Genomic DNA, 13,443 nt, shown 5'->3' with positions numbered 1-13,443 from the left:
AGTTCCTGCTCATCTGCCCTCAGTCAGGTGTATGTTAAGGAGATGTTTGAGCGCAAGAAGACAATGTCTCAAAGTCACCCCCTAGCCCGGTGTCTGACAGCTGGCTTGTCGGAACTGCTAGCCCGCCAGCTTTTACCATACAAGCTGGTGGAGTCTGAGGCCTTTAAAAAATTTGTAGCCATTGGGACACCTCAGTGGAAGGTACCCGGACTAAATTTTAATGCACAAAATGCAATCCCCTACCTTTACTCCATTGTGCAAAAGGAAATTATGGCATGTCTGGCACACAGTGTAGGGGCAAGGATCCATCTGACCACTGATACCTGGTCTGCAAAGCATGGTCAGGGCAGATATATCACCTACACTGCGCATTGGGTAAACGTGGTGACGGCTGCCAAGCAAGCATGGAATGCGTGGCTCTGCAGAGGAGTTGGTGACACCGCCACGACTTGCAAGCAGGCCTGCTGCCACCTCCTCTACTCCTCATACTCCATCCTCTTCCTTAACATCCTCGGCCAAGTCCTCTTCCACTGCTGCGTCTTGCTCCCCATCACCGGCACCCCCCCCCCCCCCCAGCTTCCCAGGTGCTATTCCACATCCCGGATACGGCAGTGTCACACCATCTTGGGGTTGACTTGCCTCAAAGCGGAGAGTCACACCGCACCAGCGCTCCTGTCGGACGTGAACGCACATATGGACCAGTGGCTGACTCCGCACCAACTGGAGATTGGCAAGGTGGTTTGTGACAACGAAACAAATTTGTTGGCGGCATTGAGGTTGGGCAAGTTGACACGTGCCGTGCATGGCACATGTGTGTAATCTGATTGTACAACGCTTTGTGCTCAAGTACCCAGGCTTACAGGATGTCCTGGAAGGTGTGTTGCCATTTCAGGCATTCCTACACGGCCATGGCGTACTTGTCAGATATCCAGTGGCAAAACAACATGCCAGTGAGGCGCTTGATTTGCAACAGCCCAACACATTGGAATTCAACACTCCTAATGTTCGACCACCTGCTCCAACAAGAAAGAGCCGTCAATGAATATTTGTATGACCGGGGTGCTAGGACATCATCTGCGGAGCTGGGAATATTTTTGCCACGTTACTGGAGGCTCATGCACAATGCCTGTAGGCTCATGCGTCCTTTTGAGGAGGTGACAAACCTGGTCAGTCGCACCGAAGGCACCATCAGCGACATCATACCATTTGTTTTCTTCCTGGAGCGTGCCCTGCGAAGAGTGCTGGATCAGGCAGTAGATGAGCGTGAAGAGGAAGAGTTGTGGACACCATCACCACCAGAAACAGCCTTATCAGCATCAATGCTGGACCTGTGGCAACGCTGGAAGAGGATTGTGAGGAAGAGGAGTCAGAGGTTGAATGTGGCTTTGAAGAGGAGGAGGAAGACCAACCACAGCAGGCATCCCAGGGTGCTCCTTGTCACCTATCTGGTTCCCGTGGTGTTGTACGTGGCTGGGGGGAAGAAGATTATACCTTCCCTGACATCACTGAGGACGAGGAACGGGACATGAGTAGCTCGGCATCCATCCTTGTGCAAATGGGGTCTTTCCTGCTGTCGTGCCTGTTGAGGGACCCTCGTATAAAAAGGATGAAGGAGAACGACCTGAACTGGGTGTCCACGCTACTAAACCCCCGGTATAAACATAAAGTGCCTGACATGTTAACGCATTACAGCAAGGCGGAAAAGATTAAGCAGGTCCAAAATAAATTAAGAAGTATGCTGTACACAGCGTATAAGGGTCATGTCACAGCACAACAGGGATCTAACAGGGGAAGAGGTGAAAGTAATCCTCCTCCTCCTCCCACGAACACGCCAGCAAGGATAGGATGCTTTACAGACATGCTGTTGATGGAGGGCATGCGGAGCTTTTTAAGTCCTATGCATTGCCACAGCCCTTCGGGGTCCACCATCAGAGAACGACTTGACCGACAGGTAGAAGACTACCTGGCCTTAACCGCAGATATCGACACTCTGAGGAGCGATGAACCCCTTGACTACTGGGTGTGCGGGCTTGACCTGTGGCCTGAGCTATCCCAATTTGCGCTCGAACTTCTGGCCTGTCCCGCTTCAAGTGTCCTGTCAGAAAGGACCTTCAGTGCAGCAGGAGGTATTGTCACTGAGAAGAGGAGTCACCTTGGTCAAAAAAGTCTGGATTACCTCACCTTTATTAAGATGAATGAGGGATGGATCCCGAAGGGACTGACACTGGGCGATACATTTGACTGAACGAGGCCTGATCAGATGAGCTGCCTTGGGCTAAAAATGGTCCACACGCTGCTGTATTTGAACTCTGAATGCCGGATGACTTGCGTGACTTATCTGCCACCAACTAGGGTTCAAGCTGCAATGTTTTAGGGCACTTTCTGCCTGACAAAACAAACAGAAATTTTTCAGGCCGCTGCTACAGCGGCTGCGACAATACCAAATTTTTCATCCATGTATACATGCCTAATTTTTCTGGCCTCTGCTGCTGCACTTGTTATGGTGCTGTAATTTTTATGGCCGCTGCTACAGCTGCGACAATACCAAATTTTCCAGCCAGGTGTACATGCCTAATTTTTCTGGCCTCTGCTGCTGCACTTTTTCTGGCGCTGAAATTTTTCTGGCGGCTGCAACAATACCCAATTTTTCATCCATGTGTACATGCCTAATTTTTCTGGCCTCTGCTGCTGAACTTGTTATGGTACTGCAATTTTTCTGGCCGCTGCTACTGAAGCGGCTGCAACAATACCAAATTTTTCAGGCATGTGTACATGCTTAATTTTTCTGGTACTCTCTGCTGACATCTCTGTCCATTTTAGCAACAGTGGATATTAGATGTATGCTAAGGGGAGCATGGTGGCTCAGAGGTTAGCACAGCTGCCTTGCAGTGCTGGGGCCTTGGGTTCAAATCCCACTATGTGCTGCCTCAAGGGGGAGCTCTAACTATGTGCTGCCTAATATGGGAGAATCTTATGTGCTGCCTAAAGGGAGGCTCTAACTATGTCCTGCCTAATATGGGGGTATCTATGTGCTGCCTAAAGGGAGGCTCTAACTATGTCCTGCCTAATATGGGGGTATCTATGTGCTGTCTAAAGGGGGGAATCTAACTATGTGATGCCTAAAGGGGGCTAAAGCACATTATTCCAAACCATTTAGGAATAATAGGTGATTTATGCCCTTTATGGATTAAAACCAGACTCTGCATCAACTATGTAATTTGCCATGGATCCCACTCCAGCACGCCACAATCAATAATATTTGTTTGACATGATCTCCCTGAAGTAAACCCATGTTGTTTTTCATCTTGCAAACCATGGGATTTTACATGTTCCACAATCCTATCCTTTAGTAGGGTTTCCATAAATTTTCCCACTATTGATGTCAGACTTACTGGCCTACAGTTGCTTGATTCCTCTTTACTACCTTTCTTGTGAATGGGCACGACATTAGCTAATTTCCTATCTTCCGGGATATCCTGTTACCAGTGATTGGTTAAATAAATCTACTAACGGTTTTGCTAGCTCACCACTAAGCTCTTTTAATAATTTTGGGTGTATCCCATCAGGCTGTGACTTATTTGTCTTCACTTTAGACAGCAAACATAGAACCGCTTCCTCTGTAAAGATACATGCATCAGACGATTCCTTAGTTTTCCTCTCTAATGGAGGTCCTATTCCTTCTTTTTCTTCTGTAAAAACTGAACAGAAGTATTCATTAAGGCAGTCAGCTAGCCCTTTATTCTCTTCTACATACCTTCCTTCCTTTGTTTTTAATTTAGTTATTCCTTGTTTTAATTTCCTTTTTTCATTTATATATCCGAAGAATGTCTTACCGTATATACTCGAGTATAAGCCGAGTTTTTCAGCACGATTTTTCGTGCTGAAAACACCCCCCTCAGCTTATACTCGAGTGAACTCTCCGCCCTCAGTGATTTCAACCTGCGCACCACCAGATGTTTCAAAACTACAAATCCCAGCAAGCCCGGGCAGCCATCGGCTGTCTGGGCTTGCTGGGAGTTGTAGTTTTGAAACCTCTGGAGGTCCGCAGGTTGAATACCACTGCGGCCTTCAACATCATCCAGCCCCCCCCCGCCTCTCACCCCCTTTAGTTCTGTACTCACCTCCGCTCGGCGGGACATTAGGGTGCGCTGGTCCGGTGCTGCAGGACTGTCCGGTGGGGAGGTCGTCCGGTGGGATAGTGGTTCCGGGCTGCCATCTTCACCAGGGGGGCCTCTTCTCCGCGCTTCGGGCCCGGCCCAGGAATAGTCACGTTGCCTTGATGACGACGCAGAGGTGCGTTCATTACCAACGTCCCTCTGCGTCGTCGTCAAGGCAACGCCTCTATTCCGGGCCCGAAGCGCGGAGAAGAGGCCCCCCGGTGAAGATGGCAGCCCGGAACCACTATCCCACCGGACGACCTCCCCACCGGACAGTCCTTCAGCACCAGACCAGCGCACCCTAACGTCCCACCTAGCGGAGGTGAGTTCAGAACTAAAGGGGGTGAGAGGGGGCTGGATGATGTCGAAGGCCGCAGTAGTCTTCAACCTGCGGACCTCCAGAGGTTTCAAAACTACAACTCCCAGCAAGCCAGGACAGCCGATGGCCGATGGTTCGCAGGTTGAAGACCACTGTATCAGACATTGACAAGCGGTGACGATGAAGGGGGGGGGGCTGATGACATGTGGTGATGATGAAGGGGGGGGTGTGGGATGATGACAAGGGGATGATGAAGGGGGGGTGGGATAATGACAAGGGGATGATGAAGGGGGGGTGGGATGATGACAAGGGGATGATGAAGGGGGGTGGGGATGATGACAAGGGGATGATGAAGGGGATGATGACAAGGGGATGATGAAGGGGGTTTGGGATGATGACAAGGGGATGATGAAGGGGGGGTGCGGGATGATGACAAGGGGATGATGAAGGGGGGGTGTGGGATGATGACAAGAGGATGATGAAGGGGGGGTGTGGGATGATGACAAGGGGATGATGAAGGGGTGATGATGACAGGTGGTGATGATGATGAGGGTGTTAATGACGAGGGTCTGGATGATGACAGGGGGATGATGTATTTCCCACCTTAGGCTTATACTCGAGTCAATAACTTTTCCTGGGATTTTGAATTAGGGGCCTCGGCTTATATTCGGGTCGGCTTATACTTGAGTATATACGGTATCTCCTTTTTTCACAGACTGAGCTAGTTTTTCTTCTGCCTGCGCTTTAGAAGTTCTTATAACTTGCTTGGCCTCTTTCTGTCTAATCTTGTAGATTTCCCTATCTTCATTTCTCTGGGTGGTCTTAAAATGCTAAATGCTAGCTTTTCGTTTTTTATGACTTCGGCCACTTCTGCTGTCTACCACAGTGGTCTTTTCCTTTTTCTGCTTTTACTGACAAGTCTAATGCAATTTTCTGTTGCCTTCAATAATGCGTCTTTTAAGTGGTCTCATTTTTCCTGGACTCCATGTAATCCGTTCCAGTCTGATAGGGATTCATTTATGACTAATCTCATTTTTGAAAATTCTGTTTTTCTAAAATCTAAAACTTTTGTTTTTGTGTGGTGTGACTCCTTCACTGTTCTTATAATAAACCACACTGACTGGTGATCACTAGATCCCAAGTTTTCGCCAACAATAACATCATATACCAAATCCCCATTTGTGAATGCCAAATCCAAAATGGCCTCCCTCCGGGTTGGCTCCTCTACCACTTGTTGTAGAGATAATCCCAGTAGGAATTTAGAATATCTGTATTTCTGGCAGAACTGGCTATTGTGGTTTTCCAGTTTATAAACGGAAGATTGAAGTCTCCCATAATGATAACTTCTCCTTTCATTGTCATTTTAACTATTTCATCAACTAGTAGATCATCTAATTCTTTAACTTGGCCAGGTGGTCTATATATCACACCTACATGAATTACTTCATTATTACCAAACTGCAACGTAACCCAAACTGACTCTATGTTTGCCTCACTAACTTGTATTAGGTTAGATTTAATGCTATATTTCACATACAGGGTCACTCCTCCTCCTTTCTTGCCCTCTCTGTCTCTTCTGTATAAAGAGTACCCTGGAATGGTTATGTCCCAATCATTACGTACATTAAACCATGTCTGTTCATAATCCTGTTCTGGACACCTTAGAAGTGGCTCCTGCTCTGGACTCAAGCTATTTCAGCATAACAACTAGTAATACTGCATATCTGGCAGCAGCTTATGTCTATAAGACTATCTACCATTATGTAATAGAGCAGGAGGAGCCAAGTGGATTGATATATAGTGTTATGGAAAAAGTTTCAGGATAAATTGTCATTATTAATGTAAATCTCTGATCATTCTAAGCTAGGTTGTTTCGTGGGTGGTCCTATTCAATGATTGACAGCTATCTATGTATAAGTGTGCACACAATGAGCTGTCAATCACTAAGTAGGACCGCCCACTTGACTACTTAGCCCAGAATGAGCAGAGATTTTCATGAATAAATTACATGTTATCCTGAAACTAATAAAACAACAATATATATCAATCTGCTCAGCTCCTACTGATCTCTAACATGATGCCTGCAGAATGGACAATGAGACAGCTTCCCTTTAAGCATTTTTTCAAAGCTGCTTCACTTTAGATGCATCAGTGCAATGAAAAAAATGGGTTACTATGGTAGATACTGTAAAGGCTGCAGCCAGAAAGGCATTATTACTAGGTGTAATACTAGGACAGCTTGAGTCCTCCAGCATGGAAGTCACTTCTACAGAGCAGGTCTCTCTATTCAAGCTCATATAACATGTTATACATCACATACAACATGACAGGTTCCCTTTAACTCAAAATCTCCAATTGTTTTGTGTTGAAAGCAAATATGAAGACCTAAAAGACCCCAATCTACACTAGTACAGTTCTGTGTACTAATACAACACCGATTTGACACCTATTTGTCTAGCTCAGCTACATATAGAAAGCTTACACAACTGCATCTTTGTAAGGGGTAGTGGATTCTGAGACTTCACTCTGTATACCTCACATTTTAGCAGTAGAAGGTGCAACCTGTAACCTGCAAGAGAAATCCAAAAACCAAGAGAGGGCGTCCTCTGCCTCACAGTACAGTATCCGCCAAAAGATCCACGTGACTGTCGGAAAAAATGAGATTGGGGAATTCTGTCCGTCATACAATGCTGGTGTTCATCCTTTGACAACAGGTAGGTGGGTTTGTGGTCTTTATAATATTTATGCATTTGCAACTTCTATTAAAAGTCAAAGGGAGTTATGCAAAATTTGTATCTTTCCTGCTTCGGCTGCTTTCGGCTTTTCCTACCACTTCCTGCTGCTACATACAGGCAGGAGGCGGCCGTAAAACCCAGAAGTAATGAGGTGGGACAACCCCTTTAAAGGGTACTTCTCATCAAAAAAACTTTTGATATATTATAGATTAATGTATGCAGAATAACTTTACAATTGCATGTTATTAAAAAATATGCTTCTTTCTATTTAATTTTCCACTTTGAAGAAATTACCACTAGGGGTCTCCCTACCAGTCCTGGCAGCAAGCATTTCAGACTCATGCTGGAGTCCTAAACACTATGAGCTGCCAGTCTGCTTTGTTCACAAAGGAGAACACTCAGAGCTGCCAGCCTGCTTTGTTCACAGCCTGTTTGGCTGTGCACAAAGCAGGCTGGCAGCTCTGAGTGTTTAGGACTCCAGCATGAGTCAGAAATGCTTGCTGACAGGACTGATCGGGAAAAATACAATAGAAAGAAGCATATTTTTCATTAACATGCTATTGGAAAGTTATTCAACATTCATGAATCTAAAATATATCAAAAGTTTATTTGATGAGAGGTACCCTTTAAATGTTTACCTTGGTTTGTTTTTGCAGTCGCTGTACTATTACAAGTGGCGGTCTGAGGCACTTCAGGGTTGTCCTATTTCCTTGAAAGGGACAGCAGTGCAGAAATTACACACAGTACTACATGGCGCACATTCAAATAAAATCCGCCAGGACTTTAGCTCCATCTGCACGCCCTACCTAACAGAAGTTGGTTCAAATAAGGATATATCCCAATATAATATCCGTATATTCCCTAATACTGCACATGAAAAGATGTTGACCAGATGGGACCAGCAATGTCTATTAATATGAATGCCGCACCAATAGAATTGTAGGAAACTAGAGTCTAGTTGGACTGCTCAGGAATGAATTCTTCCCCTCCCAAACCAGACAAGATAGTATCAAATATGTGGTACTGCTGTTTACTGATATCCCTTTACCTCTTACTAAAGAAAAAAAATGTTTAATTAATGTTTAAAAAAAAAAAAAAAAAGAGCCAAAACAGTTACCACCCAACAATGTATACTAGATAGCAACCATGGCTTGAAGGTAGTACTAAGCAGTGCAGGGAGTGCTAAAATAAACACATACAGTGACCCCCCGACCTATGATGGCCCCGACATACGATCATTTCAACATGCGATGGCCTCTCAGAGGTCATCGCATGTTGAAGGCAGCATCAACATACGATGCTTTTGTATGTCAGGGCCATCGTATAAACGGCTATCTGGCAGCGCAGACTGCTTCAGCTGCCACTGGATAGCGGTTTACGGTGCCCCGTGTGGTCCGCTGACGATCACTTACCTGTCCTAGGGGCTCCGGCGCGTCCTCTTCGGGATCCCCTGCATCGACTGCGCTCTCCATCGTCATCACGTCGCTGTGCACGCCGTCCCGGCGTGCTTAGCGACGTGATGGCGGCGACGGAGAGCGAGGATGCCGGGGAAGCAGAGGCCTTGCCGGAGCGTCGGGGACACCCTGGGGATGCGGCGACAGCGATGGAAGGCGACATCCAGGGCAGCGGTGACGAGCGGTGACGGTCCGGAGCGGCGGGGACACGTGAGTATAACCTCCAATACCAATGGTCTTCAACCTGCGGACCTCCAGATGTTGCAAAACTACAACTCCCAGCATGCCCGGACAGCCAACGGCTGTCCGGGCATGCAGGGTGTTGTAGTTTTGCAACATCTGGAGGTCAGCAGCTTGTAGACCACTGTCCTATACTTTATATTGCACGGATCCCTCAACATACGATGGTTTCAACAAACGATGGTCCATTTGGAACGGATTACCATCGTATGTTGAGGGACCACTGTACTAATATTCTGTCCATATGAAAGGATTGTTTGCAAATAATAAACAGAAGTGATATCCTATAAAGTGTTACACGATCTTGGCACTTCCTTGTCTGTGGGTGTAAACTGCACTAGTTATGTGATTTTTGTATACCCTTACTGCTGCCAGCTATATACTATGGGTCCCTGTCTACCATAGATGTGTACCAGAGTACTAGTAAAATCAATAAATAAACATATACCAGAGCTGAGAGGGTTAAAAAATAGAGATACTTTTATCATGATGATAAAAGTACCACTATTTTCTCACCCTCTCAGCGCTGGTATATAGAAGTTAAATCCTGCCTCTAACCTTGGACTTTTTGAGCTTTAGCTCCAGGACTTTACACTTATATCGTCTCCTCAGCTCTTCACTTTGATGTGCGCTGCACTGCAGTAACCCAGTCCCACTACTACACATTAAATGAGGTCCTCTGCTTCCATCACCATTTATTGTGTATATGCTTGAGCGGCGGCTCTGTAGAACAATAGGTTGGCAGAGATGCAGGTATGGGTACCCCACCTATGAGACATTGATGGCCTATCCTGATGGCTGTCACGTACCTGGATGCGGAGCAGGTAGTGGATCCTCCACCTGTGTGGCTGATGACTCCGACCGAATCAAGGAGCGGAGTCTAAGGTGCCGCTGGTCTTCACCAGAGCCCGCCGCAAGGCAGGATGGATTTGCTGCGCCAGGTCGCTACCCGCGATACGGCTCGACCCCACAGTTACTGGGCAAGGCGAGGTACAGGAGGATGAGACAGAGGCGTAGTCAACGTAGCAGAAGGTCAAGACAGGCAGCAAAGGTTCGTAGTCAAAAAACGTAGACTGGTAACACGGGTAGGCAAAACAGGCAATGGGAACGCTTTCTCTTAGGCAATGAGCACTGAAGATCCCTCAGGGATGTGTGGGAGGTGCAGGGATTTATAATGTAGTGTTCAGGTGCACTTACTAATTATGGGCGCACTGGCCCTTTAAATTTCAAAGCTCTGGCGCGGCAAAGCTCCGCGCGCCGAGGCTGAGACGAAGCAGCAGCAGGAGTGGACGTGGGTAAGTGATGGGCCGGGATTCGCATGCGGGCGCGTCCCTAATGTGAATCCCAGCCCCGCCGGTGCCCGGGGACACGGGGCTACTAGGCTCACAGACGGTGCTAACCGATGGAGCGCAGTATGTAACAACGGCCTAACCTTTGATATCTACTATGGAACTATGAAACAGAAACAAGAAGCTCAGTAATCTGGTATTCTTTTAGTAGACATAAATGGACCCACAAGCCTTAACACCAGACTTACAATCATCCCCAAATTCTATTGTTCGGTTCATTGCTTTCTGAACTAGAGACTAAACTGAAGAACTACCACATTTCTTCCCAGGTAAGCCCGCCATCACTGTCCACAACAACAAGGCTGCAATGCCAGCTCCATCTCATCTCAACTTACAGACATTATCTCCTGTGCAAAAATTTGGGTCCAGCACATTGCACCTCTATATCCCCACTGCATCTTATGAAGAGGAGGAAACAAACACAGCCAGGTACGTTGCTAAGTCCGTAGAGCTACAGTAATGTTATTTTTGGTTTCCCTTAAAGAGTTTAGCTCTACTGTCATTAAAATAACTTTTATACGATTCAGTTAAATACAATTCAAAATACGATTAAATCTTCATCCACTAGAAGTGAAAATTGGGGTACTTTGCCCCTAGACATCTTATCCCCTATACAAATGATAGGGGATAAGATATCTGACCGCAGGGGTCCCTCCGCTGGGAATCTCCTGCATGCCACCCCGCCATTCTGAAGTTTTTGTTCAAAACGCAGGGTTCGGGGGCATGGTCGTGACGCCATGACCCCTCCATTCATGTCTATGGGAGGAGGCATGGTGGCACTCACGCCCCCTCCCATAGACATGAATGGAGGGGTCGTGGCGTCACGACCATGCCCCCGAACCCTGCGTTCGGAACAAAAACTTCAGAATGCTAGGGTGGCGTGCAGGAGATAACAGGGGTGCCCAGTGGCGGGGGTTCCTTAGGATAGGAGATAAGATGACTGGGGGAGGAGTACTCCTTTAAAGGGATTTTGCCACCTTAGACCCCAATCCAGGGTCCCAATTGATTGTCTTTTTCAAGCAGTGTCGGTCAAGTATGTGCATTACGGTGGATAAGGGATAAGCTAAGTTTTGCTAAAATTCTGCTTTAAGTCGCGGAAGGATTAAGGCATTTCTTGTGACACTTTTTAAAAGTTCATGATTCCTATATAGATATTTATTTTGCTAATCTATAATACATTATTTTACAGAAAAAAGAATGAAGCCCCTGACAAAAAAGACTCAAAAATTTCCAAAAATGCTGTAAAAGTTGAGCCACTAAAGCCCCTGGTTCCGCATTCGTCCCGACGTGTAACAGAGAAATGGACACGTGTTCCATGTAAAGAAGCTCTCTCCACGGCTAATCTCTCCGTCCAGTTCTGTGGGGGCAGGGATTCTCTACATGCATCCCTCAATAGGGGGTCTCTAACAGATAACACGAGACAAAGGGTCTTACTAGGCGAGAACAATAACATGAGGAATCCCATCCAAAGGCCAGTAAGTAATTTAGGCTACAGACTGGGCTCTTATCACTCGGACAAGATAACGGAAAACTCAGAGTACGGACTCAACGTCAGCACCCTAAGGTTACGTGATGAGAAACCCAAAGGATCCTACTTGTTACATCAGCGCCGAGGTCTGGACAAGATAGAATCCTTCCTCACAATCAAAAGGGAGCACGAAATGAACGAAGAGCAAAATTCAAGATGTCAAAGTGAGCCAGACATTTTAGATTTTGAGAAGCGGCAGACATATATTTAATAATACCATATAGCCAAGTCCTATAATGCTATGATATAGGTCATAGGTTACATAATGTCCGTACACAGTAACATAACATTTAGTTTTCTTCCCACATATTTTTACATAGCTTTGAGGCCCACCTGCCTATGAATATGATGACCCCCACTTTCTCTGCAAAGGGAGTCAGTAGGAGAAGTTGATTCTTAACCCTTAAATCAGTGGTTCCCAATAGAGACGAGCGAACTTACAGTAAATTCGATTCGTCACGAACTTCTCGGCTCGGCAGTTGATGACTTTTCCTGCGTAAATTAGCTCAGCCTTCAGGTGCTCTGGTGGGCTGGAAAAGGTGGATAAATTCCTAGGAAAGAGTCTCATAGGACTGTATGCACCTTTTCCAGCCCACCGGAGCACCGGATAGCTGAACTAATTTATGCAGGAAAGTCATCAACTGCCAAGCCGAGAAGTTCGTGACGAATCGAATTTACTGTAAGTTCGCTCATCTCTAGTTCCCAACCATGGTGGCTCCAGCTGTTGCATAACTACAACTTCCAGCATGCCCGGACAGCCAAAGGCTGTCCGGGCATGCTGGGAGTTGTAGTTTTGCAACAGCTGGAGGATTCCTGGTTGGGAAACACTGCCCTAAATCCTTAATGAGGTTATCCAGGAAAAAACTTTTGTTTATATATCAACTGGCTCTAGAAAGTTAAACATATTTGTAAATTACTTCTATTAAAAAATCTTAATCCTTTCAGTACTTATGAGCTGCTGAAGGTGAGTTGTTCTTTTCTGTCTAAGTGCTCTCTGATGACACGTGTCTCGGGAACTGCCCAGTTTAGAAGCAAATCCCCATAGCAAACCTCTTCTACTCTGTGCAGTTCCCGAGACAAGCAGAGATGTCAGCAGAGAGCACCGTTGCCAGACAGAAAACAACAACTCAACTTCAGCAGCTGATTATTATTGGAAGATTTTTTAATAGAAGTAATTTACAAATCTGTTTAACTTTCTGGAACCAGTTGATATTACCCCTTTAATGGTCAGGATGGTGTCTAAGGTTTAAGCATTCCTGTCATTTGACAAAACTTTTAACATCTCATAGAAACATGTCAAAAGTTTTGGCCAATTGGGGCTAGGGTGTTTAGACTATCCAAACAACTAGAAAAAAATCGGGAGAAAACCTTGGCTCCTCGTATTCTATAGGAGACAGGCTCCATAGACTTACTATAGAATCTACCTACTCCCGTGAGACAGGGAAAGCAGTGAAATGGGGAGAGAGGTATTCAGCAATTCCTCTCAAAACTTTTAACCTGTCTCTATATCTGGTCAAAAGTTTAATTAAATAACATCTATTTAAGTGTGAACTCCACTCAAAGCTATAGTTTCCCATATATATGTTATCTTGCATTATTGATGTCCAATGCCACAGCGGTCTCATAAAATATTAGGCAAAATATGCCTAAAATGCATATGC

The 13,443-nt window shown here is 45.9% G+C and overlaps 1 protein-coding gene across 12 annotated transcripts in view; it reads left to right on the top strand.

Moving 5' to 3' along the window:
• LOC130291184 (uncharacterized) overlaps positions 1-12,204 on the top strand; it is a 150,602-nt gene extending 138,398 nt beyond the window's left edge. For 11 of the 12 annotated variants that reach the window (XM_056539686.1, XM_056539685.1, XM_056539684.1 and 8 more), the window contains 3 exons: positions 7,023-7,190; positions 10,524-10,683; positions 11,444-12,204. In XM_056539686.1, coding sequence (XP_056395661.1) covers positions 7,023-7,190; positions 10,524-10,683; positions 11,444-11,993 — 878 coding nt within the window. In that variant the 3' untranslated portion in view covers positions 11,994-12,204. The remainder of the gene's footprint in view (positions 1-7,022; positions 7,191-10,523; positions 10,684-11,443) is intronic. The other variant, XM_056539694.1, reaches the window with a different exon arrangement.
• The last annotated feature ends 1,239 nt before the right edge of the window (positions 12,205-13,443 follow it).

Source organism: Hyla sarda, chromosome 9 (genome assembly GCF_029499605.1).
Source record: "Hyla sarda isolate aHylSar1 chromosome 9, aHylSar1.hap1, whole genome shotgun sequence".
NCBI classification, from domain to species: Eukaryota; Metazoa; Chordata; class Amphibia; order Anura; family Hylidae; genus Hyla; species Hyla sarda.
The sequence above is the reverse complement of the archived record's forward strand: the minus strand, read 5'-3'. Positions and strand labels throughout refer to the sequence as shown.